The sequence below is a fragment of the Melanotaenia boesemani genome, chromosome 13 (genome assembly GCF_017639745.1).
Source record: "Melanotaenia boesemani isolate fMelBoe1 chromosome 13, fMelBoe1.pri, whole genome shotgun sequence".
NCBI classification, from domain to species: Eukaryota; Metazoa; Chordata; class Actinopteri; order Atheriniformes; family Melanotaeniidae; genus Melanotaenia; species Melanotaenia boesemani.
Window position 1 is genome coordinate 9,662,867 of NC_055694.1, and position 18,791 is coordinate 9,681,657.

At 38.7% G+C, this 18,791-nt stretch overlaps 2 protein-coding genes and 2 non-coding genes across 5 annotated transcripts; all 4 read left to right on the top strand.

The window, feature by feature from the left end:
* Positions 1 to 1,457: 1,457 nt before the first annotated feature.
* naca (nascent polypeptide associated complex subunit alpha) lies at positions 1,458 to 9,253 on the top strand. Its single transcript, XM_042004138.1, has 8 exons — positions 1,458 to 1,544; positions 2,157 to 2,231; positions 7,760 to 7,839; positions 8,077 to 8,154; positions 8,247 to 8,393; positions 8,555 to 8,683; positions 8,762 to 8,884; positions 9,115 to 9,253. The coding sequence occupies exons 2-8, from the start codon at positions 2,162 to 2,164 to the stop codon at positions 9,127 to 9,129; spliced, it is 642 nt and encodes a 213-aa protein (XP_041860072.1). The 5' UTR covers positions 1,458 to 1,544; positions 2,157 to 2,161; the 3' UTR covers positions 9,130 to 9,253.
* On the top strand, positions 7,919 to 7,992 carry LOC121652428. The gene has a single exon (XR_006012614.1). It is a non-coding gene; the product is annotated as a small nucleolar RNA SNORD59 (small nucleolar RNA).
* On the top strand, positions 8,967 to 9,040 carry LOC121652429. The gene has a single exon (XR_006012615.1). It is a non-coding gene; the product is annotated as a small nucleolar RNA SNORD59 (small nucleolar RNA).
* A 4,371-nt stretch (positions 9,254 to 13,624) lies between the features above and the next one.
* Positions 13,625 to 17,988, top strand: ptges3b (prostaglandin E synthase 3b (cytosolic)). Of its 2 annotated transcripts, none has more exons than XM_042004141.1 (8): positions 13,625 to 13,780; positions 15,195 to 15,308; positions 15,426 to 15,495; positions 15,623 to 15,721; positions 16,181 to 16,270; positions 16,634 to 16,690; positions 16,855 to 16,882; positions 16,970 to 17,988. In XM_042004141.1, coding segments are annotated over exons 1-8 (480 nt in total). In that variant the 5' UTR covers positions 13,625 to 13,778; the 3' UTR covers positions 16,990 to 17,988. The 2 variants fall into 2 exon arrangements, with proteins under 2 accessions (XP_041860075.1, XP_041860076.1); XM_042004142.1 differs by having other exon boundaries at positions 15,426 to 15,465; positions 15,626 to 15,721.
* Positions 17,989 to 18,791: the final 803 nt, after the last annotated feature.

Here is an 18,791-nt window from a genome sequence, read left to right on the forward strand (position 1 = left end):
GTAGGAACATAGATTGACCGGTAAATCGAGAGCTTTGCCTTTTGGCTCAGCTCCTTCTTCACCACGACAGACCGATGCAGAGTCCGCATCACTGCAGACGCCGCACCGATCCGCCTGTCGATCTCCCGCTCCACCCTACCCTTACTTGTGAACAAGACCCCGAGATACGTGAACTCCTCCACTTGGGGCAGGACCCTATTGCAGACCCGGAGAGAGCACTCCACCCTTTTCCGGCTGAGGACCATGGTCTCGGACTTGGAGGTGCTGATTCTCATCCCAGCTGCTTCACACTCGGCTGCGAATATATATTTTTTAAATATATATTTAAATTATAAAACTATTTACAAAGAAATCTAATGTAGTTTCAATGTATTTTTTTATAAACTAATATGCAGAACTAAAAAATGGTGAAACTAACAAATGGCTGTAGAAGTCATACAAGCATTTAGCTCAAAGGAATAATATAAAAAAATTAAACTATATGATTTAGTTTTTTCCATAATTGTTCATTTTAAAAAATTTTATTTAGGAAAATTAAGGAAAATCCATGATTTGAGCTTTGAGGATTACGTGACTTGAAACTGGGAAAACCAAACAGAAATTTAGATATGGACTTTAACTGTGTATTCCAAGTTATTTAAATGTTTATGCCTATACACTTTTTTGGAGTCATTTTCACACTAAATTGTAAACCTCCTTTTCAGTTGCAATTCTCCTAGGTGGAGAAATAGATTTTCCCCAAGAATGTACTAGCACCATCCAGCATTATTTCCCAGGAACTGCCGATTTAAAGAAGAAGAAGGGGGGAAAAAACAGTCCCACAGCATAATGGAGCTGCCACCATGCTTCACCCTGCTGTGAGGTGCTGAAAGGAGTTGAAAGTCCAGCAAAGGTCAATAAATAATCAATAAAAATAAATCTTCTGTCTCCCTCCACAGGCCAAGGAACAGAATTGTTGCCCATTGACTTCATTCAGTTCAAAAGCCAATCACTGTTGACTTCAACCAGAACCAGTAGTTAAATTGGAAGATGCACCCACCTGCTCCTATATATATATATGTCCAACTGAATATAAAAACAACAATAATAATAATAATAATAATAATAATAATAATAAAACGGGATAGGGGAAGATTTTTTTTAAGGAAAGTGCAAGTTTTTTTGCGTTCCCTCGCAAAATCTGGAATCGTCTGACAGACACTGATTAGCGGCTATGAGACTGCGCACAACCCGTTAAAGCCGTTTTGTTTATTTTTTAGGTGCGTCTGTGGTCTAATCTGTCCCTCTAAGCATCAAGTCAACATATCAGCACATACACCTGACAATATGTCAATGTTAACAGAGGAAATATGTTCGTGTAATGTAGTCCAGGTTATTGCCATTATGTTTTATTACATTTATCATATTACTTTATTATTTATCATATCACAGAGGCTTCCTTTAATTAACCCGGAAGTAGAAAGTGTTTCTCCACCGGATATTACCGTTGAACTGATGTCAGAAGTCCTTTCTCACAACCATCTTGGAAATAGCGATCCGAGTCGGTGAGTCTCTCCGCTATTAATCCACTATCATCCAACTGTTTTTAACCCTTTTCCATCGTTACAAAATGCTACATGTGTTTAATTAGAGTATGGCCATCGGACTGGTAAAATTATTATTCTCGTTTATTTCCCATTTTCCCTGAAAAATGTGCCGATGTACTACTGATTGCCGGCTCAAAATGGGGGAGCGTGATGTGAAACGTTTTTACAAACAGTCTGTCAGGGCCGCAGTGAGTTGTTTGACTCGCTATGTTTGTGTAATTAAAGTGACAACCAAGTGGTTGATTCATAAACTTATCTAAACTGAGGAAATGTGTTGTTAGAAGTAGTTTCTAGCCGTTAGCTTCTCTGTTTAGGCTAGTCGTGCCCGCTGACTAACATAAGCGAACTTTAGCAAGCTAACGTTAGTCATGCCTTTTCTGTATGCTACAGAGGGAGCTGATATGCTAAGGCATGGGCTCTGTCACCTGTTTAACTGCTAATGGCAACTACAAGTCTGTGTTGTAACGTTAGCGAGCAACTGCTTGTCAACATAGTCTTCTAAATGAGTTTCTACGCGGGGCTGAGAGGTTAAAGTTTATGCTAACATAGTGTTTTTATTTTCCCTACCAGCAACCATGCCTGGTGAAGCAACAGAAACGGTCCCAGTTACCGAGCAGGAGATGCAGCAGCCTCAAGTAGAGACTGGTTCGTATATTCATGCTTGTGAATTTGCATGCCGTTCTGCTTGTTATAAAGTGGGGTGTTGGATCTTGTAATGCCTATAAATCTTAAGTTATGTGATTAGATTAATGACTTTGGCTCGTCTGGCAGGACGTGAGTTGAAGTGACAGGTGACAGTTATTTTGACTGTCACCAGCCATGAAGGAAACTTAAGTGATTTGGAACAGGTGGCTTAGATTGAAGAGAGTAATCCAGGACCCCTCTTTCAGTTACTCAAACTCACAGTAGGGGTGTGCTCTGGCCACTGGATTTGGCACACAATGCATGTTGTTGAGTGTGGTTTTCTTTTGTTTGTGTGTGTGCGTGCATGCTATAGTTGTCATGAAAACTCACAAGTTACTTGGGTGTAAGATTAGTGGCAACAACATTGATTATTGCATACAGCCTTTTATATATTTTTTAGCCAAATCATTATGAGAACTCGACTGCTGGTAATTTTGAGTTAATATATTTTTACCAAAAATATTATGATTGAATACATACATTAATAACCCTGGTGTTATTGCAGTAAACATTATTTAAGAAAAAATTTAAAAAAACTTTAGCTCACTGAAAAGTTGAAAATATAGAAAATGAAGGCATACCAGCTCGGCAACAACTTAGCAGATGTCACATTCAATGTTGGCTGATTTCTCCGGTGAACCTGCTTGGTAGACTACTTTGAACTGCTGGCCGGGAAATTGTGTCAATCATTGGGGTACAGAGGTGGTCCTTTACAGTTTTGTCCTGATTTATACACTATTAACAAGCACTGCTGTCCCTCCAACTTTGCTCCTTTGACCATATAATCTGAGAGCTGTGTAGTTGTGAATTACTGATTGAAGTCATTCAAGCAGCATTTAAAAAGCATCTTAAAGAGTTGTGAAGTCAGTGTTTTTGCTGTCGAGTTTTTTTTTTTTTTAGAAGTTAGAAAACATTGTCATTAGAGTATGCTTTATAACTTGTAAACATTATACATTGAGTATTTTATATGCAGCTCCTGCAAGTATCATTATCAGAATATTGCCTTAGAATGTCAGTTGGAATACTACTGTCCATATCTGTGTACCTACTGATGATTGAAAAAAAGTGACAATGTAGTGCGACAGGAAAGAGTTGTGAAAAGTCTTCATTCCAACTTGTATTAATTTAAAATAATTTCCCATTAGGAATAGTCAAAATTTGGAAAATTGTTATTGTTAAGGAAAGTTAATTTTCTCCCTAGGCATCTGTGATGTCATTGTTCATGCCACCATTCTGTGGTCTTTACAACCCATTTTTTGTGCACATAAAACCCCAAGACATTTAAATATTGTGGAGTTATACTGGGGCACTTGTTATACTGATGGCTAATCCACCTGTGCAGCTGTTATCAGTAATTGACTGATCCAGATGTCTTTTATGGTATAGTCAAGCACATAGTCTGTGCTAGTTATCATTCAGAGTAAAAACTAAGAGGTGAGATGTTGTGTAGTTTGCAGCTTTTATCACGATTCCTTCATCTTAAAATAAAAAGCCGTTAGGTGTTTGTCTTTTCCTTCTTGCTGTACTTGTATGTTTTGTAGTGCCTCAGTAAAGTTACCTGTGGAGCAGTACACTAAAGTACATTTACAACGCTGTCTAGTCAAGGCTTTTAGTCAATCTAGTGTTTTTTTTTTTTTCTTTTTTTTTTTTCTTTTATATATCAAGATTTATCATTTTTGATTGTGAATGGATTTATGCACTTTTTGGTATGTAAAACCAGATTTACATGCACTTATTCACATGTGGACACTGCATGGAGTCTGGAACACAAGCACTTTTTTTTTCCTTCTTCATTGAGTGACACCACCATTCTTTGCTCATACCCCCCCCCCCCCCCCACCAAAGTGAAATCAACATCTAATTGCAGAGTGCTGCACTGTTTTCACAAACTAGTTTATGTTCACATGTGGAGCACTCCTTTGTTTTTATTTTTTTTCACTGAGTGCTTCTCTGATGCCTCAACATTTGCTTCAGAAACAACTACAGTTGTCATCCTGCCTCCCATCACTCCTGCTCTTCTCTTGTCAGCTGCAGGAGCTGTGAATGCTCTTCTTACAGTGAGTAACAACCCTCCAGGAACCTTTGTACTTCTTCAGGAGATGAAGCTTGCAGAAGATGCTTGCAGTCAAGGTTCTTGTGATCAATCAAGTGGTGTAGCTGCAACCCAAGAAATGACCAAGCAAATGGATGTGAGTGAATCGAAGGCAACGACTGTCTGCCAGCAAACGTTGACTTCAGAGTCAGCAGAGGCTTCTGCTGGTTTGCCAGTTCATGAAGAGCCCTCTATCGCTTCCTTGGAGCTGCACACATGTGAAGAAGCAGCTATTGCTAAAGAGGAGGGAAGTCTTTCCTTTGTGGCGCCTGAAGAATTTACCATCCAAGAAGTCGAGCAGATTCTTGCAGATGCAAAGGATGTCAAAGACGAGATGGGAACAGCAGCAGGAAAAATTGGTCTTGGTTCAAAACTATATCCCTCTGAAGATTTTGGTGCAAAGAATGTGGATGAAATGCCAATAGAAGCCCCCAAGACTTTGGTGGATGGTTTTATGAATCTGTGCTCAGACACGGTTCATAATGACATGGCTGCCAAACATGGAAATCTTGACAAGAAAGAGCCAGTTATTCTTCTCTCCAAGGGTAACTCCACGTGTGAAGCTCCACCTTTTTCAAGCCACCACCTGTCAGGTTGGTTTATATTCCCAGAAAACAAAATTTTTTTCCTCCCTCCTTCCTTTTTTTCCCCTCAAGATTTTTTTTTTTTTTTTTTTTTTACCCTTTGCCATCACTCTTTTACACAGAAAACAGGCTGAATGGCTCGAAGCTGCCCCCTCTTTGAGGTTTTAATCAGTGAATTGTGCAGTTTCAGGTGGTCTTTAGTTTTGTCAATATTTTACTGCTGAAATCTTAACTTATTTACATTTATAAATCAGATTAATACTTTTTAGTCCATAGATTTTATCACAGGATTTCATGATCCATAATCAAGTCTGCCATTATGCAAGATGCTAAGTTTGGCTTCCTATTTTTGAAGCATCAGATAGATGGTGCTCTTTGTGTAGCATTGTTGGTTTGTTATGCACTTTTTATGATGTGTTGCTGTGATACAAGTATGATTTTCTTTCTCCACTTCAAAGTGCATCCTGACTAATGTAGAATAAGTGAGATTTTTTGCGTGAAAGTTGAGTGCACTGTGCATTTTGTAAAAATTTTACAGCAATCTTCGAGATTGGGAGGTGTGCGTTTTTCCTAACCTAAGCAAGGCGAGTGCTTCTCCGTTTGCGAACATGTAACTTGCATGAGTGAGACTTCCACTGTTGGATCAAAAATTTTGAATGAATATTTTTCTGTTCAGCTCCACCTCCTGCCCCAGCTTCATCCCAGCAATCTCAGGCAGCTGCAGGTCCACCTAAGCCCAAAGGCAAAGATGCCAAGGGTCCCTCTGCCCCAAAGGCTGTCCCTGGCAGAAGAAAACGCTCTTCTATGTCTGCCTCTTCCTCCTCTCCTACCTCACCAAAATCTACTCCCTCCTCTACCCCCCGGTCACCTGTACCATCTCCCTTGGCTTCCTCAGCTGGTAGCTCTTCTGCCAATCATGGCCCAAAAGTTGTCAAAGCTGGTAAACGAGGAAATGTTAAAGGAGAGTCATTTGTGCCTGCTCCTTTCCCAGTTGCCACTGTCACTGAAGTGAGTGAAAAGCCAAAGGAGCCTTGCCTCCAAAAGCCTGAAACCCATGAAGAAGAAGCTGCTCCCGTTGAGACCTCAACAGCTGAAGCAAAACCAGTTGCAGCCCTGCCTGCATTTAAAGTTACCTCAAAGCCTGCTGTTGCAGCACCAATTTCATTTTCAGATACTTTTGCTTCAAGCCCTCCCACATCTGTGGAAGTGAAGGCAGCTTTACCAAAAGCACCTTCTGTTATGGCTGCTCCTGATGATGAGCTTCCTCCACTTATACCACCCGAGAAGCTGGTTAAGATACCAGTAACCGCACCTATTGGCAAAGATGTTGCAAAACATGCAACATCTCCATCTGAGCCTATTCCTCAGAATTCTGCTAAAGCTCCAGTTGAGGTTACTAAAAAATCATCCAATGTAAAGGTGGATAATAAGCCCATATCTGTACCTGTGGAGGCTGCCAAAGCAGCAGCAGCAGCAGCACAAAAATCTGTAGATGTTGAGGTTATTAAACCACAGCCTGCTAAAGCTCCTAAAGCAGTTTCTAAAGTGGAGATAGTCCAGGAAAAAACTGCTTCTGGTGGGGCTGCCAAGCCAGCTGATGAGGCCAAATCGGTCTCCAATGTGGCTCCTAAAGAAGTTGAGAAAATTAAAGCTTCTCCTGTTAAAGTTGCAAAGCCAAAAGTGGAGATCAAATCAGCCCCTGTTAAGGCTGATAAGCCAGAAGTGGAGATCAAATCAGCCCCTGTTAAGGCTGATAAGCCAGAAGTGGAGATCAAATCAGCCCCTGTTAAGGCTGATAAGCCAGAAGTGGAGATCAAATCAGCCCCTGTTAAGGCTGAAAAGGCCGAAGTGGAGATCAAATCAGCCCCTGTTAAGGCTGATAAGCCAGAAGTGGAGATCAAATCAGCCCCTTTTAAGGCTGATAAGCCAGAAGTGGAGACCAAATCAGCCCCTGTTAAGCCAGAAGTGGTCCCTAAGGCAGTTGACGTAACTAAGCCGCCTACTGTTAAGGCTGAAAAGCCTGGAGCAGTTCATAAGCCAGCTGAGGTTACCAAGCCAGCCTCTGGAAAAAGTGCCAAGTTGGATGAGATTAAAACAGCACCTGTTGAGGCTTCTAAACCTGCCAAACCAGCACCTGAGCCTGCTCCTGTTAAGCCAGCTCCAGTTGAGCCAGCTGTTCCTGCCTCAGCTCCCCGTAAACTCACATTTGCTGAGGCAGTTGCCAAACCTGCGCCCATTAAACCTGAAGTTGAGATAATCAGTGGTAGCCCCTCTGAACCAGTCTCTGCCAAACCTGCCCCTACTCCTGCTAAAACCCCAGCCAAAGTGGAACCTGTGGTCAAGAACGACAATGGTATTTTCCAGTCTTTCTCTCCTTTTTTTGTTTTTCCAGCTGTGTGGGTTCTGAGAACTGCTTGCATACACCATATTCTTAAATATGCCACTTACTGCCATTTTAAAGACCAATATCAAAGCTTGTAAGTTAACAGCTTTGGTTTGAGTTCAGTAGTTATCAAGTTGTTGGTACTTTGGAGTGATTTATGTATAACGCTCTGGTGTCAGATACTTGTGTTTAGTAAATAGATGACTTGTCAGTGGTGTGATTTCAGGGAACGGTTCTCTAATTGGCTGAGAAAATTCAGTGTACTTTGTATCATTAATAATTCATCTAAAAGTTCATGCAGTGTTTTTTATGGAATAGCTTTGAGATGTGATTTCGCTCTGGGATTAATAAAGTATTTTTCATTTCATTGATTCATTCATTCATTTCATATGTGATGCTACCCACAATTTTGTAAAATTTGTTTCTTTAGGATCTGGAACAGAGTCAGACAGTGATGACTCAGTCCCCGAGCTGGAGGAACCAGACTCTGCACAGACACAACAAGCTCAGGTACGACTTCCATCTGGTCCTGAATATTATGTTCATGGTATAGTGAATAAAATTTTAGCAGATGTTTGTGCTTTTTAACTCTTCAGTGATGATTTACACAGTGACTTTCGTTCTTCTGAGTCTACTGAAGCCATCCTTTCTGTCCTGAGAAGAGAAATTTATTGTATTCAAACATCTTAGTCCTTTCCTCTAAATCAACTTGCTGATGTGTAACAATATATTTTCTGTTTCTTGTAGCTTGCAGCAGCTGCTGAAATCGATGAGGAACCTGTCAGCAAAGCAAAACAGAGCCGCAGTGAAAAGAAGGCCCGAAAGGTAACCACAAGTCTTATTCACATGTAAACTGTTTTCTGCCATCTTTTTAGTTCAGTGTTAACAAATTTGTAACATTATTCATGCTTTTGCAGGCAATGTCAAAGCTTGGTCTCAGACAAGTAACAGGGGTCACAAGGGTCACCATTCGCAAGTCAAAGAACATCCTGTTCGTCATCACCAAACCAGACGTCTACAAGAGCCCTGCGTCAGACACATACATAGTCTTTGGTGAAGCTAAGGTAATCCACCATATTAATAATAATGTGGTGACTCTGGACTTTATTTATTTTTTGTAGGACAGAAAACAAACGTTAAAATTCAGTTAATCGTTTTATTTTGACGATCAACATGTTGTAGCCAGTTGATGTTGATTTTTAATTTTGATTTCTTTGTGTCACAGATTGAAGATCTTTCCCAGCAAGCCCAGCTGGCTGCAGCAGAAAAGTTCAAGGTACAGGGAGAAGCCGTATCAAACATCCAGGAAAACACACAGACGCCCACAGTACAGGAGGAGAGCGAAGAAGAGGAGGTGAGGCTTAGTTCTGGTCGAGTCAAGTTTAGGATTATAACATCTTAGTAAATCTGATGACTTTTTTTTGTTAAATAGGTTGATGAGACCGGAGTTGAGGTGAAGGACATTGAACTCGTCATGTCACAAGCCAATGTATCACGAGCGAAGGCTGTACGCGCCCTGAAAAACAACAACAACGACATTGTCAATGCTATTATGGTGAGAATTTTAAGCCTTCATTTCGGTGATTATAAAATGTCCTGGTACTTAATTTTTTAAGTAATAAACGTATATGAAGAACTCTTTGGTGATGATTAATACAGTGACTTTCGTTCTTCTGAGTTTAATGAAGACCAAATTTCTGTCCTGAAAAGAGAAACTAGTCTAAATGGCGGAAAATTTACATTTATTTTTTCCTGACAAGTGCTGTTTTTTTTGTATCTTTGCAGGAGCTGACGATGTAAAAAGACCCCTCAACCAAGAGTTGAAGAAATGTTGCTGATTTAATCTAAGCTCGTTTATACAATTTATACCCGAGATGGAAATAAAGTTGTGGCTTGAAAATAAAATTACATTTTGGTGTGGTCAGATTTTGTTTTTTTGGCGACCATCTTTCCGTTTTAGGAAAGTTCCTGGTTGTGATGTTGCTGCATCACTACATCAGTTACAGTTACAGTATTGCAGAAACTAAAAATGTTCAAATCATGCTTTATTATTTACTACAGTCCTGTATTATTCCTTAAATAGCTAATCCACATGTAGATGTTAATTGATGTAGGGGCTGGTAATAAAAGTGGCTGTGAGTTGAAAGAAAATGATCTGAAAAGGACACACAAGGGGCAGTTGGCACATAAATGGCTTTCAATCTTAATTCATAATTTGAAATGAAGATGAAGATTGTGTTGGAGAGTTTATGGTAACAAGTTCCAAAATACTGTATTTGATGAGGTTACATAATAAATAGCCCAGGGCTTGATTTAAATATCTTTGCCAGTAAAATGATTTTTATTCATTTATATAACTATTTGAAGAAATTTAAAAAGGAGTTTCTAACCACCCTTGAAATAAATTGTTTTGGTTGAATCTAAGAAGTTTTCCATTATGCTTTCATCCAAAATGGACCTCTACAGTGACAAGCAAAAGTTAGATTTGAAACTTCTCATCTTAAAGTAAGCTCTTAAAAATGAGGAAAAACCTTCAAATGCAATTAATAAATAAATGTAACATTTCAGTTTGTTATATGAGAACTAAGAATATGAAAAACAAAAGGGTGCAAATGTTTCAGCACCCCATGAGATCTGAACTTCCAGACCTTTATCAGATACTAGACCTTATCTATTAAAGCTATGGCTTGATCACAGTTGATGCAGATTTGGGTGTATTATCAATATAGACTTTTTAAACCTTTTGCAACTATCAGCAGCTATGGGCGCCTTAAAGCAGCTCTCATTCTCTGTACTGCTTTGTCCATTACGGGGTCAAAGCTGGAGCCTATCCCAGCATTTTAGGAGGTGAGAGGCAGGGAACACCCTGGACAGGTTACCAGTCCTTCGCAGGGCCAACACAGAAAGAGACAAACAACCATTCACACACACACACACTCCTAGGGAGAATTTGGAGTCACTTACTAACCAAACATGCATGTCTTTGGACGGTAGGAGGAAGCCGGAGTACCCGGAGAGAACCCACGCATGCACAGGGAGAACATGCAAATTCCACACAGAAAGGCCACCGTCCTCCAGGTTTGATCCTCCCCCGAGCCGAGGCTCCATATAATGATTTTATAACCGATTTTGATTAAAAATATTGTAAAATATGACTAGGTGGAAAAGAACAGGAAGACTTGTGTCTTGTTTGGGTGGTCATCTCTTTCAGTAAAGCTGTGGCTTAAAGTGGCTTGGTCACATGGTTTAGAACCGGGATGCTCAATCCTGGTCTAGAAGGTATAAAAATATTAATATAACAAGGTGAAAAAGTTCAGAAAGTCATGTTTGGGCCGAATCAGGGCTACTTTTGACACTTATGGCTCATTTACAGCACTGGCAAGTGTTGTATGGTCCAGATGTCAGTTTTTGGGCTGGATCTTGATTATGTCAAGTATTTTGTGGTCCAGAAATGGTCCTATTACCTTTTAGCAATTTTCTTGTGGCCTACATGTGGTGGTCATGTGGCTGAGTGTTGGCACTGTTAAGTCAAGGCCAAATTTTGGCCAAACAAAAATGCATATTTGGGCCAAACATTTTATGCTATCTGGAGTGGCTCAGAAGGTTTTGAAGAATTATGAATAATTATTAACTTTCAAAGCAATCCAAAACATTAGGCACCCTTAATAACAACCAAAATGACATGTTATTAGTCTGTTTATGTCAGAATTCAGCTTTTCTTTTGAGTCACTGGATCACATGGGCATTTCATTGAAAATTCTGTTTGCTTTTTTTAACAATCTGTATGAGGATTACCGTTTTACAGAAAACTAGTCACATATTGATGGTCCTTAACAGAGACACTGGTAGCTCCACAGGAAATTTCTGTCGACTATCCAGCACAGTAAAACTGATTTCACCGTGGTAAGTGATTCCAGAAAATACTTCTGATATCATGGTTCTCTTCAGCTGCTCTAAGCAGCAACGTTATGTCCCAATCCATCTCCTTTATCCTTATTTTTATTTTTAAGAGACCTCAAATGGATATTGTTCAACTTTGCAGACTACAAAAAAAAAAAAAAAAAAATGTTCTGACTTAATTGTTTATTATTAACTTTGTTCTGAAAGATCTGTGCTTCCTTTGTTCACATCCCTGTGCTCTTAAGAGGACCTGGACCCTAGGTTTGGAACCACTGATCTAAAAATCAAAACCTGGCAGAAAATGACCCTTGATGACTGTAATTAGAAATCCCCTGCACCAACTTGTAATCTCAAAATGACGACATTAAGAAAAAATCAACCATGTCTTCACACAGCTTCTTTTTGCACAGAAATTAATTAAAAATGTTTATGTTTGCTACTTATAACTGCACATAACTTGATGTTGAGGCTCTCTGTTGCTGTTTTTTTAATGATTTGGTCAACTGATAGTTTCTGCATTGTTTTTACAAAACAATTTTCCATCTTTGCAGCATTTCTATGCTGTTTCTCTGGGGTTTAATTAATTGGTTTTCATGGTTGTAAAAAGCGATCACTTCTTCAATCGTTAAACCTGCAGCAAGCATTTTTGGAAAAAAAAATTTTAAAAAACCTTTTCCGCCGGACTTTGTCAGTCCTTTTCATATTGTTTAAGTTGTCACCATCATTGCCTACTTTTAGATCTTTTTACACTTTGAAAGACTTGTTATGCACGACCATGTCACTAAAGGCAGGAAATGATGAGGCATTGGACATGCAGGAACTTGAGGTGGAGAGGGTGAGCAGCATTAATTACGTGGCTGTTTGTATCAGGGAGGATCTCACTTGGACATTGAACTCCACACAGATTGTGAGCGCTCAGGAGCGGCAGTACTTTCTCAGGAGGCTTAAGAAGTTTAGTGTGTTTTCTAAGATCCTCAAAAACTTCCACAGCTACACTGCTGAGAACATCTTGACCAGCTGGACTGTGTGGTACTGTGGCACTGCAAACACATGCAGAGAGTGAAAACTACTGAGAAGATCACCAGGACTCTCTGCACAGCACTGTATAACCACAGTGTTATACAGTCTATCATCAAGGCCCCCTCACTCAGCCCCAACCTGAACTTTTACCCTCAGATCTGAGGTACAGAAGCATGAAATGCAGGACTTCTAGATAACAGGACTCTTTCTTTCCTTCTGCCATCAGATCCCAAACAGCTGTCAGGAGTTTTGAGTTAACCCTCATATACCTGTAGGCTAATCTGTCCTTGATTGTGTAGCCTTTTAGTTTGTACGTATGTAATTGCACACTCACTGCAATTACATACTACTGCACAGATGGCTGTTGTTGAAAACATATTTTATGCACAATTATTTAAAGGCTGGAGTTTGTTTATACAGCTTTTTTAATCCACAGATCTGTTTTTGCATAGTTTATTTTTCTGTTGTTATTTAATCCTTTTGCTTTAACTTGATTTGATTTCTGATTTGACTTAAGTAATGATAGCATAACAAAAATTACCATGCCCTATTTACTTTATATTACTATTGTTTTGTTGTTGTCTTTAATTTTTTTTTCTCCACATGACTATTTCTAATTGTATGAATTATAGTACTTATCTGTTTTTACATATGTAGGTTTTTATTGCGTAGGTTTCATTGTGAACAGCAAAGAATTTCATTGTACAGGTAAACGGCCCGCTTGTTGTACATATGACAAACTTTTATTTACAATTTTTTTAAAAACTTAATGTTTAAGTCATATTTAGAAAAACGCCAAATGTTTCCTCTGTACTCCCTGATTTTAAAAAAAGTCCTTTTTGCCACGTCAAATAACCAATCCCAATAAGTATAATTAAAATATGTTTCACGCACAAAATTTGGTTAGTGTTTGCACATTTAACACTTTTGTCTCAGTGGCATCGCCTTGATTCTCCATTGAATAGTGTAGTTAGCTTTTGCTACCACTAGGTGGCGCAATAAAAGTCTCAACTATTCATTCAACTACTATGGGACAACAGGTATAAGCGACACAGAATTAAGTACAAGGTGCGGCATTAACTAAAATGCAATGCTCTCATATGAGAGTGCAAGATTGTTCCAATGTAAGATATATTTATAAGCTTGGGAATTTTATGAACACTGTACTCATGGTCCCGCAACTCTATAACATGCTCATATGTGAGCCTATTATATTAGATGATAAAGACGCCATAGCTAATCTGTTTACATTTGATTGAGTCCAGCCAAATTCTGGGCAGATCGTGTAGCGCTTCCCTCATTACTCACAGCTGTGGCTGAACTGAAAGCTCTAGAAAAATCCAATACGCACAGAGTGCGTAAGTCCCGCTATTCTCATCCTGAGGTACGTAAGAAACTACGGCGTGCAGTTCACGGCTTTAGGCGTTTGCATAGCTTGTGTGTAGACAGCGTTCCTTCTTTAACAGGCATTAACCCTCTGTTCACAAGACAATTTACCTGTGATAAAGAAGCATACTTCACGCAAGGATATGTAAGTAGTAGAGAGTGAACGCGTGGGCGGAAAGTGCGATAATTCACTTGCTTAGCTAAACGTCGTTACCCATTTGACAACATGCTTTTGCAAAGGCGGGAGGTTGGCCTTCCCTTAATGAATTAGAGGGCTAGCTAACGTTTGTTGTGTAAAATACCTTAGTAAAACATGTCAGTGTGTCGTAAAATTTGTTATCAGTTTAGTTTAGTTTTATATATATTTTTTTAAATCTTTAAATGGAAAGTGAGCTATTTTAGCTTTAGCGTGGTGCTGGTACACCGCATGGTTTGTAGTACTGCCAGCGTTGTTAGCAGCCGGGTTAGCAGTGCTCATTGAGACTTCTGGAAGACTCTCATTAGATTAGCACCAGAGCCGTGTAAATGGCTGGGATATTGGCATTACAAAGGAAATCTGGGATTATCATCAACAAAGCTATCTCTTGTTAGTGGCTATGGTTTTAACTGAGTGATAATATTAGCTTTCAAACTCTTCATGGGTAATTTGTCGGAGGGTTTGGCTGATGGTTGAGTCACTAAAATATTTGTAGCAGTTGTGAAAGTAAACACGCCTAAAACATAATGTGCATGTAAGGCGTGAGTCTTTAATGCGGAATGAGATAAGTTTATGTGGTAGCAGTCACTTTGTTTTCAATGAGGTGGGGGCTTCATTGAAAACAAAGTTGGCCACGCTTGTTTTATGGTAAGCTAAACATGTTATTAGCAGCTAGGCTTTGCATTTAAAACAATTAAAACTTTAGGTTTTTACACATGCAAGTTTGAGTTATGTTTGAGAAAACAAAGATTAACTTTTTTATATTCCCGTTACTGAACACATGGTGTAACTTGATGCTGTGGTAACCTGATACAAGGCCTGTTGATAGCCGCATGTACCTAAAGATGTCCCCACTCATCACAGCACTTGGACCTACATCATGTATTAATAGTCTGTTGTGCTCTAAAAATAAGATGTACATCTTTGTCTATTTACATGCTCAAAAACTTAAGTATATAGGTGTGGACCTGTTACAATAAATGCATAATTACTTGTTGTGATTATTGTAGAGGGCTGCAGTAATTTTAGATTTTAGCATGTCATATTTTTAAATGGTCATTTTCCCTTTTATTAGTACCTGAGTGGAAATTTAGCACCTCCAACTTAAAAAAAATCATCACAGGTACCTTTCAGATATTCAGCTGATTCAGTTCAATGAGCAGCTAATGTTAAACGAAGCCAAGCCACGTTTTTGTCTTGAAACAAAGAGCCCAATAACTTTAAGGGGTTGCTGATTTGCTGCATATATTTGATGCTAAAAGATGCACAGATTGTATATTTCTATTATACTTGTCTACCATAATTTTTTGACCGATAGCTTGTGTGGTTATAACTTGTCCCCATGTCCTCTGTTTCCTTACAGGCATCCAGCGACTGCTAAGTGGTACGACAGGAGGGACTCGGTTATTATAGAGTTCTGTGTAGCCGACAGCAAAGATGTTAAAGTGAACTTTGATAAAACAAAGTTTGGTTTCAGGTATGCTTTCTGCAAGAAGAGTCTTAATAAATATTTTAATATGTTATTTATGGATATAGTGGTTTTTCTACTCTTACTGTCTTAGAGTTAAGTGTTTTTCTTTTTCCCTTCCCACAGCTGTCTTGGAGGAAATGACAATGTCAAACATGAGAATGAAGTAGAACTTTTTGAAGCTATCAATGAGAATGTAAGTTGCATGTTCATTTATTAAGATTTACTAAAATGCAAAGGGCTGTAATTTGTTTTGTTAAAAAAAAAAGGTTTAGTGTCCTTGCGGTCATATATTGCTTTGTCTTCTTCCCAACTCAATGCAGGAGTCCAAACACAAACGCACAGATCGTTCGGTGTTGTGTTATCTACAAAAAGCACAGCCAGGGAAGGCGTGGCCAAGGCTAACGAAAGATAAGGCTAAGGTCAGTCGTGCACACACAAATATGATGAAAGTATGGCGTCCATCCTGAAATCGATGCATCCTGAAATGATACAGGTTATTTGACATTGTTGGAGGACAATGTTTGAGTTCATTTTGTTAAAAATGCAACATTACCAGACAAGTGTTTGGTCTGGAGCTGCTGAGTTTTTTTGTTTTTAGTTTTCCAAAAGTCTTTTTGTACAGTTTCAGCCCGAAATACATCCGGGCATAGTTTGATATACCTAACTGTTTGTGATAAAATATAATGTAGCGCGTTTTGACGAAACTTATTTGCATTAAACTCATTTTAGATATTCAGTTTTGATTTTGGTTGCTTGGTTTTGATTTTGGAGTCCTGTTTGAACCCTTTCTGCTCGAACAAGTGAAACATGAGCTCTAAACTGTACTGGTTTTCCAGGCTAAATTGTTTCACTGAAAATGATGGGACTTGTTTCCACAGCTGAGTTGGCTCAGTGTCGACTTCAACAACTGGAAAGACTGGGAGGACGACTCGGATGAGGAGATGGGCAACTTTGATCAATTCTCAGATGTAAGTACTTTTGATTAGTGTGAATAAAATGAATGCTTGATTACTTGAGGTGAAATGTTTACAATATGAAACAAAATGGGCATTGGATTTTTGTTTTAACCATAAGTTGGATTGCAGATTGATTGTCCCAGCAATCTAATCTTGTATTTCAAAGAATAGAACAAGATGGTAATATCCCATTTCCTTTAAGGTCCTCTGCATAAAACGGTTATATAGGAAAACACCAACATAGAAATGTCATTATCTTATTTACTCTATGAACCTGTGAGGCTCAGACTTGTTTCTCTTGAATTAGCAGTGTTGATTTGTTGGTGTTAAAATTAAAAAAAAGAAAAAAGAAGAAAGTGATGTCATGTGTTACAGATGATGAACAACATGGGGGGTGAAGATGACCTTCCTGACCTAGACGGTGCAGATGATGTAAGAATCTTTTTCTTACCTCAATTTCCACACATTAGCTTTTTAATCATCAGTAAAAACTGTTCATAGATCAGAACAATGAGGTGGATGTTGTGTAATCTTGTTGTGTAATGGTTATCAACCTCATTTTTCCCTTTTTTCCCATCATCCTCCTCCTATTTTAGGATGAATCTGCAGATAGTGATGATGAGAGTAAGTATTAGTGAGCTTTTAAACAAACTGCTGTTAAAGCTCTGATTTGTGAAGGAGAATTTAATTTTATCCATTTTTAACTTTCAGAAATGCCAGATTTGGAGTAGGAGAGTGTCAGACTTTGGAAAGAAGATGGAAGAACAGGGGACAAGAGGAATCTAAACAAATGTATATCTTGAAACTGAAGGCAGTGACAAACAGCTGTACATATAAGTCAGTAGCCATATTTAAATCCATAGCCTCAGCTCCAAACTCTTGACCAATCAGTCTACTTACAGTTGATTTGCATGGTATTGTACAGAGCAGCTATCTCCACTTCCATTTGCTGTACTGCACCTTTTTGGCTAGCTTGTTTCACTGTTAATAATTACAGCTAAGCACAACTTTATTTGATGGGGGAAAAAACTGTATAGTGGACCGCAACTGAACAATATGTGTTAAGAAACTTAAAATGTATCAAATAATTTGCTTTAAAATTGATCTGGCCCATTTATAACAAATGCTGTGTTTAAGTTAGTTTATCAGTGTAGTTTATATCATGAATTAAGAACTAGATGCATTTTCTTTTTTTTTTTTTTTAATTTCTAAGATGCATTTACTGATTGAGGTCCTCTGAAGCCTTCCATGTGCAGTGAGTTAGATATCCAGGAAGACAGTCTTTTGTATCAGTAGCTTAACCTTCCAGCTTGCGTGTTTCCCTTTACTTCATGTTTAATGTTTTGTAAAATTGGATTAATCAGAATTCATTGCAAAAATATTTGCATCTTCCCAGTAATCACCTACTGTACTTATTGAATTCCACATATTTAGTATCTTAACAGCAACCTGTTCATACCCCACATTACATGCACGTGTTTCACAGCAGAAACAAGGTGATATGTTCTGCAGCTGATGGAGGCTTGAACCTTTTATTGGGCCTCGGCATCATTCGGTTTGTGCTATCCTCCAGGTTCTTTCCGTGCGTGAGGGAGTGTTGCAACAAAATGGCGTGATGACCAAATCATATTTGCACTGTCAATAAAATGTAAGGGGAGACGATGTTCAATATCAGTGGAAATTTTTTTTTATTACTGTCTACATCTTTCTAATAAACTGTTTAAGAATAACTAAGTGGTTTGTGTTCTTTATTAAAACTTAATGGTGCAGATTTTTAGAAGATTTTTACCTTCCACAACAAATTAGGCATTGATTACATTATCTGGGTTGTTGGAGCAAGTTAAGTATTAATACATGATTGTGTAGCTTATAATTTAACCCAATTATAACAGTGTCAAAGACAACACATGCAACCTAAAATACCGGTAACCATGAACTAACACTGGAGACAGTATATTTTGTATAATTAAAGTTTGGGTCTTGTTAGACTGAAAAAACATTGTAACCTTAACACAAAGAATGAGGGCATTTGTGTTTGGTCCACTATTTCTCCCATGTAATAAAATCACTTGGTGTTTGCATTAAGCATGGTTGGCAAAACCTGATCAGCCACTTTTACAAGGAGGTATAACTTAAGGATTGTGCGTTTGTGCACATGAGTAATACAACTAAACGTGCGGGTAGTGCTCTTGTTATGGAAAAAAGGGTCAAATTCCTTGTAACATTTTGCTGTTGATATTCTCTCTTTTGAGATTCAAATTAGTCTCAGATGTACGACTGGCACCCAATTGATAGACATGTATGAATAGTATGATCATTAAAGCATTTCCAGAATTTGGGGGTGGATAGAATGGCCTGACAAGAGTTCTGATCTCAACCCTGACGAACACTTGTGTAAACAGCTTGGGTGTCCTGTACCTGCTGAACAACCACACTGGTTAACCCTCAACATCTCCTGGCTGAGGAATGAAGAATTTTCCTCTTTACTGTGGTAAAGTGGATTTATCCAATCCACCAAGCAACTCAAAACGAC